The sequence below is a fragment of the Oncorhynchus mykiss genome, chromosome 24 (assembly GCF_057628025.1).
Source record: "Oncorhynchus mykiss isolate SJ-2025 chromosome 24, ASM5762802v1, whole genome shotgun sequence".
Lineage (NCBI taxonomy): Eukaryota > Metazoa > Chordata > Actinopteri > Salmoniformes > Salmonidae > Oncorhynchus > Oncorhynchus mykiss.
This window is the reverse complement of record NC_143045.1, coordinates 13,885,001-13,900,000: the sequence shown is the minus strand read 5'-3', so window position 1 is coordinate 13,900,000 and position 15,000 is coordinate 13,885,001. Positions and strand designations below refer to the sequence as shown.

Sequence of the window (15,000 nt, the reverse complement as noted above, 5' to 3'; positions counted from 1 at the left end):
TACTGATGGTAAACCCAGACATTACTGTGAACACTGATGGTAAACCCAGACATTACTGTGAATACTGATGGTAAACCCAGACATTACTGTGAATACTGATGGTAAACCCAGACATTACTGTGAATACTGATGGTAAACCCAGACATTACTGTGAACACTGATGGTAAACCCAGACATTACTGTGAATACTGATGGTAAACCCAGACATTACTGTGAATACTGATGGTAAACCCAGACATTACTGTGAATGCTGATGGTAAACCCTGACATTACTGTGAATACTGATGGTAAACCCTGACATTACTGTGAATACTGATGGTAAACTCTGAGATTACTGTGAATACTGATGGTAAACCCTGACATTACTGTGAACACTGATGGTAAATCCTGGCATTACTGTGAATACTGATGGTAAACCCTGACATGACTGTGAATACTAATGGTAAACCCTGACATTACTGTGAATACTGATGGTAAACCTTGGCATTACTGTGAATACTGATGGTAAACCCTTACATTACTGTGAATACTAATGGTAAACCCTTACATTACTGTGAATACTGATGGTAAACCTTGGCATTACTGTGAATACTGATGGTAAACCCTGACATTACTGTGAATACTGATGGTAAACCCTTACATTACTGTGAATACTAATGGTAAACCCTTACATTACTGTGAATACTGATGGTAAACCTTGGCATTACTGTGAATACTGATGGTAAACCCTTACATTACTGTGAATACTAATGGTAAACCCTTACATTACTGTGAATACTAATGGTAAACCCTTACATTACTGTGAATACTAATGGTAAACCCTTACATTACTGTGAATACTGATGGTAAACCTTGGCATTACTGTGAATACTGATGGTAAACCCTTACATTACTGTGAATACTAATGGTAAACCCAGACATTACTGTGAATACTGATGGTAAACCCTGACATTACTGTGAATACTGTTGGTAAACCCTGACATTACCCTGACATTATCATAGTGTCCCTACCATGGAGAGCTTTTCCTATATAGGACTGGTGATCATTCAGCAGTATGGGTATCAGTGATCAGCATAACTTACTTCCCCAGAGATCAGTCTTCATCTTAGAGACAACCATCTCCTTACCCAGTATATAACCACACAAACCAAAAACTATCACGCAGCATTCTGGAAACAATGCTGGAATGCAACACTCCTCAGTTGCAGCTCGTGCAGTTAATTTTGCCTTGACGACCTCATTTAAACCCAGATTAATAAATAACAGAGAAGGGGCTATTCATAATTGCATCAACCTGCTATTCTTTATATACACCGGTCCTCAATCAGACATTAATGATCCATTAGGCCTTGTTGCTGGGTAAAGTGGGATTGCTGAAGATCACGTTGTTGGGGTCTGAAGACAGAGAGAGACCTCTGGGTCTGTACAGTTAACACAGAGAGAGGGGGGTGGGGGGGTGGAGAGGGGAGGGAAAGAAATGGAAAAACCCAGCACCTTATTCAGAAGTCTGACGCAATCCTGAAACATCTAAATATTTTATCCAAGTGGCATTAAAAGGCTCAAAGAGAAAAGGAGAATAAGAGGTGGAGAGAGAGAGAGAAGGGGAGAGGGGGAGAGAGAGAGAGAGAAGGGGAGAGGGGGAGAGAGAGAGAAGGGGAGAGGGGGAGAGAGAGAGAGAGAAGGGGAGATGGGGAGAGAGAGAGGGAGAATGGGAGAGGGGGAGAGAGAGAGAGAGAGAAGGGGAGAGGGGGAGAGAGAGAGAGAGAAGGGGAGAGGGGGAGAGAGAGAGAAGGGGAGAGGGGGAGAGAGAGAGAAGGGGAGAGAGAGAGAGAAAGAGAGAGAGAGGGTGGAAGAGAGAGAGAGTGAGGGGAGGAGAGAGAGATAGAGAGAGAGAGAGAGGGGGGAGAGAGAGAGAGAGAGGGGGAGAGAGAGAGAAGGGGAGAGGGGAGAGAGAGAGAGAGAGAGAGAGAGAGAGAGAGAGAGAGAGAAGGGGAGAGGTGGAGAGAGAGAGAAAGGGAGAGGTGGAGAGAGATGGGGAGAGGTGGAGAGAGAGAGAAGGGGAGAGTGGGAGAGAGAGAGAAGGGGAGAGGGGGAGAGAGAGAGAGAGAAGGGGAGAGGGGGAGAGAGAGAAGGGGTGAGAGAGAGAGAAAGAGAGGGTGGGAGAGAGAGAGAGAGAGGGGAGGAGAGAGAGATAGAGAGAGAGAAGGGGAGAGAGAGAGAAGGGGAGAGGTGGAGAGAGAGAGGGGGGGAGAGAGAGAGAGAGAGAGAGAGAGAGAGAGGGGGAGAGAGAGAGAGAAGGGGAGAAGGGAGAGAGAGAGAGAAGGGGGGAGAGAGAGAAGGGGAGAGGTGGAGAGAGAGAGAAGGGGAGAGGTGGAGACAGAGAGAGAAAGGGAGAGGTGGAGACAGAGAGAGAGAGAAGGGGAGAGGTGGAGACAGAGAGAGAGAAGGGGAGAGGTGGAGACAGAGAGAGAGAAGGGGAGAGGTGGAGAGAGAGAGAGAAAGGGAGAGGTGGAGAGAGAGAAGGGGAGAGGTGGAGAGAGAGAGAAGGGGAGAGGTGGAGAGAGAGAGACGGGGAGAGGGGGAGAGCAAGCAGTGGTATTGTGGGCAGATAGAAGTGGAGGGAGATGAAAAAAAGGAAAATAAAGAAGTGTTCTCTTCATTCCTTTAATTAGCAAATGACTGATAATGGGTAATTATCTGGCCTGTTGAATGGAGAGGCCTCTTACCTGGCCTTATCAGAAACAGAGAGAGAGAAAGGGAGGAAGGAGAGTGGTCTGCTCAGCTCCAGTAACACATATCTGTGAATACTTCAAGGAAGGAAGGAAGGATGGAAGGAAAGACGGATACATGTTCAAAGTATTCGAACAGGACTATATCCTGCATGGGAACCACCACAGCAGAACAACTACCCCTTGTGGTAGTAGAAAGGCATTACACTGAGATTCGATGTCACACAGTGGAAGGATGGAACGTACTGTAGGGCTCATTCATACCAGAGCATGTAACACACAATCTGCCACTGAAATGACACATTATACAGGACATACTGTATTACACACCTCAGGGTGTATGACCAATCCAAAGAGGGACAATGTGTGTGTCATAGCTGTATGCGGTAGGTGATTAGCAGAGACAGACCTGTCTGTCCCTCTCCCATTACACTGGGGTCATACGAACACACGTCCTTCACACAGCCAGAGACAGACCTGTCTGTCCCTCTCCCATTACACTGGGGTCATGAGAACACACGTCCTTCACACAGCCAGAGACAGACCTGTCTGTCCCTCTCCCATTACACTGGGGTCATACGAACACACGTCCTTCACACAGCCAGAGACAGACCTGTCTGTCCCTCTCCCATTACACTGGGGTCATGAGAACACACGTCCTTCACACAGCCAGAGACAGACCTGTCTGTCCCTCTCCCATTACACTGGGGTCATACGAACACACGTCCTTCACACAGCCAGAGACAGATCTGTCTGTCCCTCTCCCATTACACTGGGGTCATGAGAACACACGTCCTTCACACAGCCAGAGACAGACCTGTCTGTCCCTCTCCCATTACACTGGGGTCATACGAACACACGTCCTTCACACAGCCAGAGACAGATCTGTCTGTCCCTCTCCCATTACACTGGGGTCATGAGAACACACGTCCTTCACACAGCCAGAGACAGACCTGTCTGTCCCTCTCCCATTACACTGGGGTCATACGAACACACGTCCTTCGCACAGCCAGAGACAGACCTGTCTGTCCCTCTCCCATTACACTGGGGTCATACGAACACACGTCCTTCACACAGCCAGAGACAGATCTGTCTGTCCCTCTCCCATTACACTGGGGTCATACGAACACACGTCCTTCACACAGCCAGAGACAGATCTGTCTGTCCCTCTCCCATTACACTGGGGTCATACGAACACACGTCCTTCGCACAGCCAGAGACAAAAAGCCACACAGACAGACCAGAGACCACAGTGCTTTCATGTATAGAGCAGTAATCAACATTATAGATATTCATTCAGTCATTCTGCTGCTGTGATTCAAATGGAATGGAAATGGAATAGAAATGGTTGTCTGTTCTATAAATTATATTTCTGGGGTTAGATTGTTCCTGAAAAAAGTATACTAAAAATGTAAAACTTGGAATTAAATCAAACCGCCTTCATTAACACAATGGAAAAATCAAATTATTTATTATTGAAATATTGAAATAGCCTGGGTGACGGAGAAAAACAGGCCTTGTGGCAAACCATAATGCAGGCACTAGGGAGGGGGTGTGAACATGCAGGCACTAGGGAGGGGGGTGTGAACATGCGGGCACTAGGGAGGGGGTGTGAACATGCAGGCACTAGGGAGGGGGTGTGAACATGCAGGCACTAGGGAGGGGGTGTGAACATGCAGGCACTAGGGAGGGGGTGTGAACATGCAGGCACTAGGGAGGGGGGTGTGAACATGCAGGCACTAGGGAGGGGGGTGTGAACATGCAGGCACTAGGGAGGGGGTGTGAACATGCAGGCACTAGGGAGGGGGGTGTGAACATGCAGGCACTAGGGAGGGGGGTGTGAACATGCAGGCACTAGGGAGGGGGTGTGAACATGCAGGCACTAGGGAGGGGGGTGTGAACATGCAGGCACTATGGAGGGGGTGTGAACATGCAGGCACTAGGGAGGGGGGTGTGAACATGCAGGCACTAGGGAGGGGGGTGTGAACATGCAGGCACTAGGGAGGGGGTGTGAACATGCAGGCACTATGGAGGGGGTGTGAACATGCAGGCACTAGGGAGGGGGGTGTGAACATGCAGGCACTAGGGAGGGGGTGTGAACATGCAGGCACTAGGGAGGGGGTGTGAACATGCAGGCACTATGGAGGGGGTGTGAACATGCAGGCACTAGGGAGGGGGGTGTGAACATGCAGGCACTAGGGAGGGGGGTGTGAACATGCAGGCACTAGGGAGGGGGTGTGAACATGCAGGCACTAGGGAGGGGGGTGTGAACATGCAGGCACTAGGGAGGGGGTGTGAACATGCAGGCACTAGGGAGGGGGTGTGAACATGCAGGCACTATGGAGGGGGTGTGAACATGCAGGCACTAGGGAGGGGGGTGTGAACATGCAGGCACTAGGGAGGGGGGTGTGAACATGCAGGCACTAGGGAGGGGGTGTGAACATGCAGGCACTAGGGAGGGGGTGTGAACATGCAGGCACTATGGAGGGGGTGTGAACATGCAGGCACTAGGGAGGGGGGTGTGAACATGCGGGTCTGGGCAGATGAGATGTAGTCGTTTTTTGTGTTCGTCTGTAAGTTGTTGTTCATACAGTGCCTTGCGAAAGTATTCGGCCCCCTTGAACTTTGCGACCTTTTGCCACATTTCATGCTTCAAACATAAAGATATAAAACTGTATTTTTTTGTGAAGAATCAACAACAAGTGGAACACAATCATGAAGTGGAACGACATTTATTGGATATTTCAAACTTTTTTAACAAATCAAAAACTGAAAAATTGGGCGTGCAAAATTATTCAGCCCCCTTAAGTTAATACTTTGTAGCGCCACCTTTTGCTGCGATTACAGCTGTAAGTCGCTTGGGGTATGTCTCTATCAGTTTTGCACATCGAGAGACTGAATTTTTTTCCCATTCCTCCTTGCAAAACAGCTCGAACTCAGTGAGGCTGGGTGGAGAGCATTTGTGAACAGCATTTTTCAGTTCTTTCCACAGATTCTCGATTGGATTCAGGTCTGGACTTTGACTTGGCCATTCTAACACCTGGATATGTTTATTTTTGAACCATTCCATTGTAGATTTTGCTTTATGTTTTGGATCATTGTCTTGTTGGAAGACAAATCTCCGTCCCAGTCTCAGGTCTTTTGCAGACTCCATCAGGGTTTCTTCCAGAATGGTCCTGTATTTGGCTCCATCCATCTTCCCATCAATTTTAACCATCTTCCCTGTCCCTGCTGAAGAAAAGCAGGCCCAAACCATGATGCTGCCACCACCATGTTTGACAGTGGGGATGGTGTGTTCAGTGTGATGAGCTGTGTTGCTTTTACGCCAAACATAACGTTTTGCATTGTTGCCAAAAAGTTCAATTTTGGTTTCATCTGACCAGAGCACCTTCTTCCACATGTTTGGTGTGTCTCCCAGGTGGCTTGTGGCAAACTTTAAACAACACATTTTATGGATATCTTTAAGAAATGGCTTTCTTCTTGCCACTCTTCCATAAAGGCCAGATTTGTGCAATATACGACTGATTGTTGTCCTATGGACAGAGTCTCCCACCTCAGCTGTAGATCTCTGCAGTTCATCCAGAGTGATCATGGGCCTCTTGGCTGCATCTCTGATCAGTCTTCTCCTTGTATGAGCTGAAAGTTTAGAGGGACGGCCAGGTCTTGGTAGATTTGCAGTGGTCTGATACCCCTTCCATTTCAATATTATCGCTTGCACAGTGCTCCCTGAGATGTTTAATGCTTGGGAAATCTTTTTGTATCCAAATCCGGCTTTAAACTTCTTCACAACAGTATCTCGGACCTGCCTGGTGTGTTCCTTGTTCTTCATGATGCTCTCTGCGCTTTTAACGGACCTCTGAGACTATCACAGTGCAGGTGCATTTATACGGAGACTTGATTACACACAGGTGGATTGTATTTATCATCATTAGTCATTTAGGTCAACATTGGATCATTCAGAGATCCTCACTGAACTTCTGGAGAGAGTTTGCTGCACTGAAAGTAAAGGGGCTGAATAATTTTGCACGCCCAATTTTTCAGTTTTTGATTTGTTAAAAAAGTTTGAAATATCCAATAAATGTCGTTCCACTTCATGATTGTGTCCCACTTGTTGTTGATTCTTCACAAAAAAATACCGTTTTATATCTTTATGTTTGAAGCCTGAAATGTGGCAAAAGGTCGCAAAGTTCAAGGGGGCCGAATACTTTCGCAAGGCACTGTATGTGTATTTTAGTATTTGGTGTAAAAAAAATGTTTTATTGTTCCTGAGTGCTGAAAGGTGAAAAGGCCACTAATGATTCTGTCAATCAAGGACTGGCAGGCGTGTCACAATTAGTACAACCTTATGTTGTATTAGCATAATTACCATACACAACCATTGATGTATTAGGTGGTATTCTGTTTTATCAGCACAGAGGGAGTGGGGCTTTGGGGCTTTGTATCATTAATGGAAACAGCAGTGCAGGGCTAAAAAATAAAATTGTTCCCCAAATCTACATATTTCAAAGTTAATCATAAATTCAAACATTTTAAGGCAACATTTGAAATATAATGCCTGACCTCATCCTAGTCCTCCATGTTGTTACATGGATAGGCCAAAGCCGTAGAGGATGATCAACTACTATGTAAGACACAAAGGTCAACTATGATGATCATTTAGAGTAAATATGAGTCTAGGGACCAAACAGAGCCTGGGGGGGGTTGTGAAAATGGACAACAAGACAGAGAAAACCCACATCCATCCATCATCATCCATCAACGATGTCATAAAGTGAGGTATTTTCTACTGTGTTTTTGCCTGGGTAATAGGCCATGCCTATTTTACAAAATATACATTGCTGCCAAGGCAAAACAATAACAAGTTGACAAAAGAAGACAAGGAACCAAGGTTGGCTGTGATGGCTGGAGCTCTGTTCTCCATAATGTGTATGACTTATGCTGTCTGTCGATGATGATGTCACAATGGGCTGCTACTTCCATTGAATAAAACAGTGGCAGGAACACTGTTTAGCCAGAGCCTAAACATCTCTATGTCTGTGTTTACCATGAACAGTGAAAAAGAGGCTATTTGCTGGTACAAGATCTTAATTCATTTCTATGGTAACCAGCTCTCTGTGGAGCTCTGTGTTTTTCTCCTCTTCTCTCCTCCATGCACAACACTACCTGCTAAATATAGAGCGAAATAATAACACTGCTGGATCCGTTCACCTGCTGTGTACTGCAGCTGCACGCACACAAACATGCACGCACCCACCCACACACGCATGCACACACACACATGTATTAGGGGAATAGCGGATGAGTGAAAGGAAGTGAGGTTGGACTTTGGAAAGAGAGGGTGAGGAGAGAGCAGATGGAGGGAGGGGAGGAGGGAGTGATCGACAGGGAGGAGAGGGATAACCATGGCAGCTGGTGGTAAGAGGACCAGTGATGCTCTGCTCTAGCCCAGTCCCACTGCACTTCAGCAGGGCAGATGGACTGGCATGTCCCATGTGCCCTTCACCACCAGGCACCAGACACCAGCCCACACACACAACTCACAACCTAGCACATACCTACATTACATATGCACTCACAAACTCAAACTTGTTGCAGGTTCTTAATAAAGATGTCCGTAATCTATGATCTGATTTTAGGATACTCTAGTGTCTAGTCCATACCATCAGAGGACTTAGCTTCCACAGTATATCAGTTCTGTCCATAGCATGAGGAGCTACTGTGGTGCAACACTTCTCTCTAGTGGCCAGTCTCTGTAACTGCACCTCCTCACAGAGCAGCACCCAGTGGACAGTGACAGCCAGAGCTCTGATAGTCCTTGGCAGAAAAAAGTCATATTTCAGAATCGATTACTGCCTATTCCTTACTGTCTATTATATTCAATGATCATGTTTCTACTCCAGAACAGTTAACTAGCAATGTTCTAGCATTTAGTCAAACCTCTAACATTACCGGCTACTACTAAATCTCCCATTCCAACAAACAGCCTGTGTGTGTGTGTGTGTGTGTGTGTGTGTGTGTGTGTGTGTGTGTGTGTGTGTGTGTGTGTGTGTGTGTGTGTGTGTGTGTGTGTGTGTGTGTGTGTGTGTGTGTGTGCGTGTGTGTGTGTGTGTGTGTGTGTGTGTGTTTGAGCTGCGGGCTGTGTTTTGACGCAGTATAAATAAATAAAAACAGACGGCTGCTGATTGATATAGGGGCATAAAATCCAGAGTTTTGTTATGTTCTCATTTAATGAAAACTATCATTTCTACCTCTTGCCTTGGAAAGGAAATGGGCAACACTGCAGGAGTTATTTGGTCATAAATTGCAAAATACAGTAGGAGATCTTCTAATGCGGTATTTCACTGTGTCACTATAGTGACTCTGCAGTATATCTGAATGAATTCTAAGACACATAACTATACAACCTTAACCTTTAGTACATCACAAACCTTTCACTTTGTACAGACTCAAGGAGATAGAGATGGAACGTTCCAGTGAACTACATACAAATAAGGAAGCACACACACACACACACACACACACACACACACACACACACACACACACACACACACACACGCGCACACACACACACACACACACACACACACTCCACCAAGTGCGGTGGTCCCACATTGACAGACACATGCAGGCTTTTGGCAGAGACTGATATCACTGGCACAAAGGTTACAAATTCAATCAGTGTGGATGGAAATGGCCACCCAGCACCCAGTCACTGTGTCCCATGAAAATATGACTTCTTCTTCTCTCTCTCTCTGTGTGTGTGTGTGTGTGTGTGTGTGTGTGTGTGTGCGCAAACCGGCCCTGGAGGGAACGTGGAACATATCGCTGGGTCGACAGAAACGGACCCATTAAAAATTCCAACAGGGCAGCACTGTCCCTTTCACCACTGCATCACAATAAAGGAGGGATGTTACAGGAGGGGAGTTACAGGAGGGATGTTACAGGAGGGGAGTTACAGGAGGGATGTTACAGGAGGGATGTTACAGGAGGGATGTTACAGGAGGGGAGTTACAGGAGGGATGTTACAGGAGGGGAGTTACAGGAGGGATGTTACAGGAGGGATGTTACAGGAGGGATGTTACAGGAGGGGAGTTACAGGAGGGATGTTACAGGAGGGATGTTACAGGAGGGATGTTACAGGAGGGATGTTAAGGAGAGGTGTTACAGGAGGGATGTTACAGGAGGGATGTTAAAGGAGAGATGTTACAGGAGGGATGTTACAGGAGGGGAGTTACAGGAGGGATGTTACAGGAGGGGAGTTACAGGAGGGATGTTACAGGAGGGATGTTACAGGAGGGGAGTTACAGGAGGGATGTTACAGGAGGGATGTTACAGGAGGGATGTTACAGGAGGGGAGTTACAGGAGGGATGTTACAGGAGGGATGTTACAGGAGGGATGTTACAGGAGGGGAGTTACAGGAGGGATGTTACAGGAGGGATGTTACAGGAGGGATGTTACAGGAGGGATGTTAAGGAGAGGTGTTACAGGAGGGATGTTACAGGAGGGATGTTAAAGGAGAGATGTTACAGGAGGGATGTTACAGGAGGGGAGTTACAGGAGGGATGTTAAAGGAGGGATGTTACAGGAGGGATGTTACAGGAGGGATGTTACAGGAAGAGACAATAGAATAGAGAAGTGACATTCGTGTGATACATCAGGAAAATAAAGCCATGAAATAATATGTGAGGAAAGGTTAGCCTGTCTTTCTCACAGCACTATGAAAGAGGACAGACAGAATGAGAGAGAAAGGAGTTATTCGAGTAGGAACATCAGCATATGAGGAAATCCGTCAATTGAAATACATACATTAGGCCCTAATCTATAGATTTCTCATGACTGGGAATACAGATATGCATCTGTTGGTCACAGATTCCTTAAAAAAAACAACGACAATGAGCCTCAGGATATCGTCACGGTATCTCTGTGAATCCAAATTGCCATTGATAATATGCAATTGTGTTCATTGTCCATAGTTTATGTCCGCCCATACCATAACTTCACCACCACCATGGGGCACTCTATTCACAACTATGACATCAGCAAACCGCTCGCCCACACGACGCCATACAAGCTGGCTGCCATCTGCCTGGTACAGTTGAAACCAGGATTCATCCGTGAAGAACACACTTGAGCTTCCCTGGGGCGGTTTCTGACAGTTTGCGCAGGTCCTGGGTTGGCGTGGTTACATGTTGTCTGCGGTTGTGAGACCGGTTGGACATACTGCCAAATTCACTAAAACGATGTTGGAGGTCGGCTTATGGTAGAGAAATTAACATTCAGTTTTCTGGCAACAGCTCTGGTGGACATTCCTGCAGTTAGCATGCTAATTGCACGCTCTCTCGTCTGTGGGATTGTGTTGTGTGACAAAAACTTTTATTGTCCCCAGCACAAGGTGCACCTGTGTAATGATCATACCGTTTAATCAGCTTATTGATATGCCACACCTGTCAGGTGGATGGGTTTTCTTGGCAAATGAGAAATGCTCATTAACAGGGATGTAAAGTTTTAGAGAAATAAGCTTTTTGAGCGTATGGAACATTTCTGGTATCTTTTATTTCAGCTCATGAAACTTGGGACCAATATTTTACATGTTTATATGCGTTTATATTATTGTTCAGTATAGTTTACCCCAGAATCATAATCCTATTTCTCTCTGCAGCATTGAGTGGGCACCTTGAAGCCAACAGCTTGACCTGACGCTTAACCTAGTCGATGACTTGGAGATTACTATGACAATACATTGACACTCAAGAGTACCTCTCTCACTCGCCATCCAGCTGGATGAGTTGAGTGTCTATGGACGTGCTCATCTTATTATTTACCCAGCTGATCCCTCCCTCAAGTGCCTGTGAGTGAGCCTGCATCTGGCAGGGGGGAATGAGCTGAGGGACACCACCCTCTGCTGGACAAGACATGCAATATACCGGCACACCACATCAATAGGGCTAGTATTGAAAATATATCTTGTAGATTCCATCTGACCCACACCATTTGTTTGCTTCAGTAAAAAGTAAGTCCCACACAATGACATAGACAGTTCACCAGCGGTATTCAGCGCAAAGATAGAGGGGTGGGACTTACAGGGGTGATGCCATCTGATAGAGTGGTCATGCTGATGGACGTGCTCATCTTGTCAAAGGAGGAGAGGGAGGGAGGGGAGGGGCTCCTCTTCTCCATCACTTCCTGTCTCTGGAGGAAGTCACGCCAGGCACGCTGGATACTAAAAAACATACACACATAGCCAAGAGTGAAACACACACGTTCACACACACGTTCACACACACACGCTCACACACACACACACACACAACTCACATCAACACTTTGGTCTCCAGTGGGGGCATGTTGAAGTTGTTCTCAAGGTCTGTAGTCAGCTGGTGACTGAGAGGGAGATAGAGAAGTGTAGGGAGGAGGAAAGAGAAAGAGAGAGGGGGGGGGGGGGGGAGTGTAATAACTACAAGTACACAGAGCTGAGTTCTAATCTTTCCAGTGCAAGTGTCGGGGTTATCAGTAATTACACAGAGATGCCCTGGTCCCCACTGCTGGGAAATTGAGTTTTACAGTGCACATGTGTGTATGTGTGCCAACCTACAGTACCTCTGCAGCTGAATGCTTTCATCATTGACATGCTTTAAGCCAGTCTGGAGGCTCTTCAGTTCATCCTATGAGAGAGTGAAAGAGAGAGGAGAGAGAGAGAGAAGGAGAGAGAGAGAGAGAGACGGAAATGGAAAGGGATTACAACAACAATCTCTCAGACAGACATACTGTACAGAAAATAAACCCTATTTTTCTCATCTCCTTCATCTTCTCTAACTTTTGTGTGTGTGTGTTGAGTGAGTGAGTGAGTGAGTGAGTGAGTGTGTGTGTGTGTGTGTGTGTGTGTGTGTGTGTGTGTGTGTGTGTGTGTGTGTGTGTGTGTGTGTGTGTGTGGAGCGAGTGAGTGAGTGAGTGAGTGAGTAAGTGTGTGTGTGTGTGTGTGTGTGTGTGTGTGTGTGTGTTTGTGAGTGCGATCTCCTCTGCTCAGTACTGGTACCCCTGTAGGGGGGTAGTAAGGCAGTATCTTGGAGAGGTTAGATGTGAAGTTTCTATGTGAAGTTAACTGTGGAAGTTCTCTGCTGATTTTGCCAGTCAGCATTCAGCTGTGTTTGGCCCAGAAACAGAGAGAAGGACAGAGACCCAGAGGCAGCATGGAGCAGTCAGAGGAGACAGGGGGTTGGGGTGGGGTGAGGTGAGGGGGGTAAATGGATCCTCCAGGAAGTCAACTTGAGTGTTTATCATTCATGACACCACATAACAGAAAAGGTTCTCTAGTCTCACAATGTTGGATTAGATACCACTGGCCAATTCCCACTGCTGAGGATGGGTGTTTAGCCAGAAACATGGTTTCCTGAAGTTTACACTGTGATGGATCAATTCCACTGACGTCAAAATGCTGAGGAGGGGAGAATAAAATGTTGCTTTAAATCCCCCTCTCCTCTAGCTTTAATAATTCCCTGTAATAAGCGCTGACTTGCCCCTGCATAAGTGATCAGACTAATTAAATTACAAGTAGAATTAAACTGGAGCTTGGTCTCTAGAGCAGCCAGGGGTCCACAGCGAGGCACAGAGTGGGTGGGAGGTGGAGCAGGAGAGGTGTGTGTGTAGGTAAAATCCTTTTGATTTTATGAGATGAAAGTGGTTGATTTCTATGTATTTGCATGTAACTGTTTTGTGCCCACAAAGTGTTTTAAAATCCTATCATAGCATTCATAATCTTCTGCATCACAGTATGCTCCTCTGTTCCGTAACATCACAGAGTATCTATGACACAGTATGTTCCTCTGTTCCGTACCATCACAGACTATCTATGACACAGAATGTTCCTCTGTCCCGTACCATCACAGAGTATCTATGACACAGTATATTCCTCTGTTCCGTACCATCACAGAGTATCTATGACACAGTATGTTCCTCTGTCCCGTACCATCACAGAGTATCTATGACACAGTATGTTCCTCTGTCCCGTACCATCACAGAGTATCTATGACACAGTATGTTCCTCTGTCCCGTACCATCACAGAGTATCTATGACACAGTATGTTCCTCTGTACCGTACCATCACAGAGTATCTATGACACAGTATGTTCCTCTGTCCCGTACCATCACAGAGTATCTATGACACAGTATGTTCCTCTGTTCTGTACCATCACAGGGGAAGTAGACTACTGAGTCAAACAGTATCTACTCTTTATCATACATCATCTGTCTCATCTTATCTTTGAAACAGATCAACAAACAAAAACCCTAGAAAAAAACTCACGCGCACACACACACACACACACACGCACACGCACACGCACACGCACGCACACACACGCACACACACACGCACGCACACACACACGCACACACACACACACGCACACACACACGCACACACACGCACACACGCACACACACACGCACGCACACACACGCACACACACACACGCACACGCACGCACACACACGCACACACGCGCACACACACGCACACACGCACACACGCACACACACGCACACACGCACACACACGCACACTCACGCGCACACACACACGCACACACACACACACGCACGCACATGCACACGCACACACATGCGCACACACACACACACACACACACACGCAAGGTTGTTCGTATGTATAATCTGCTGCATGCTGGGAAAATCAAGGTGCAGTAATCTCTCTCTCTCTCTCTCTCGCTCGCTTTCTCTCCCTGTCTCTGACTCCCTCGTTCTCTCCCTCCCTCTGACTCTCTACTTTCTCTCGCTGACTCACTCCTTCTCTCTCTATGTCCATCTCTGCTCTGTCTCTCTCCCTCTCTGTCTCAGCTGAAGTGGTAATGACTCTAATTGTACAGTACGTGACAACTGGGGTTTGAGCTGTCCTCCAATCACCTCCTCTATCTGCTTGGTGAGGGGTGACGTCATCCCGCTCTGTCCACTCTCATTGTGTCATGCACGAGAAATGATCTCAGCAAGACTACAAACGCAGGTAAACCAGTTCGTTAGTTGCCAGGTCGCAATTGTAAATGAGAACTTGTTATCAACTTGCTAAATAAAGGTGAAATTAAATAAATGTAAAAACCCTGCTATCTAACTCCACTTCACTTAGAATCAATGTCCCCCTGGCCTCCCCAATCCCCCTAACACCATCCCGTTCAGACATGCTTCATGCCCTAGAACTACTGACCACTTTGTGATTGTGAGCATGTGTGTGTGTGTTAGTGAAAGTGAGATTATGT

At 46.6% G+C, this 15,000-nt stretch overlaps 1 protein-coding gene across 1 annotated transcript in view; it reads right to left on the bottom strand.

The window, feature by feature from the left end:
- LOC110503785 (schwannomin-interacting protein 1) overlaps positions 1-15,000 on the bottom strand; it is a 320,215-nt gene that overhangs the window by 212,721 nt on the left and 92,494 nt on the right. Inside the window, exons 6-8 of the mRNA XM_036961845.2 lie at positions 12,332-12,396; positions 12,050-12,115; positions 11,816-11,954 (exon numbers count right to left, since the gene is read on the bottom strand). Coding sequence (XP_036817740.1) covers positions 11,816-11,954; positions 12,050-12,115; positions 12,332-12,396 — 270 coding nt within the window. The remainder of the gene's footprint in view (positions 1-11,815; positions 11,955-12,049; positions 12,116-12,331; positions 12,397-15,000) is intronic.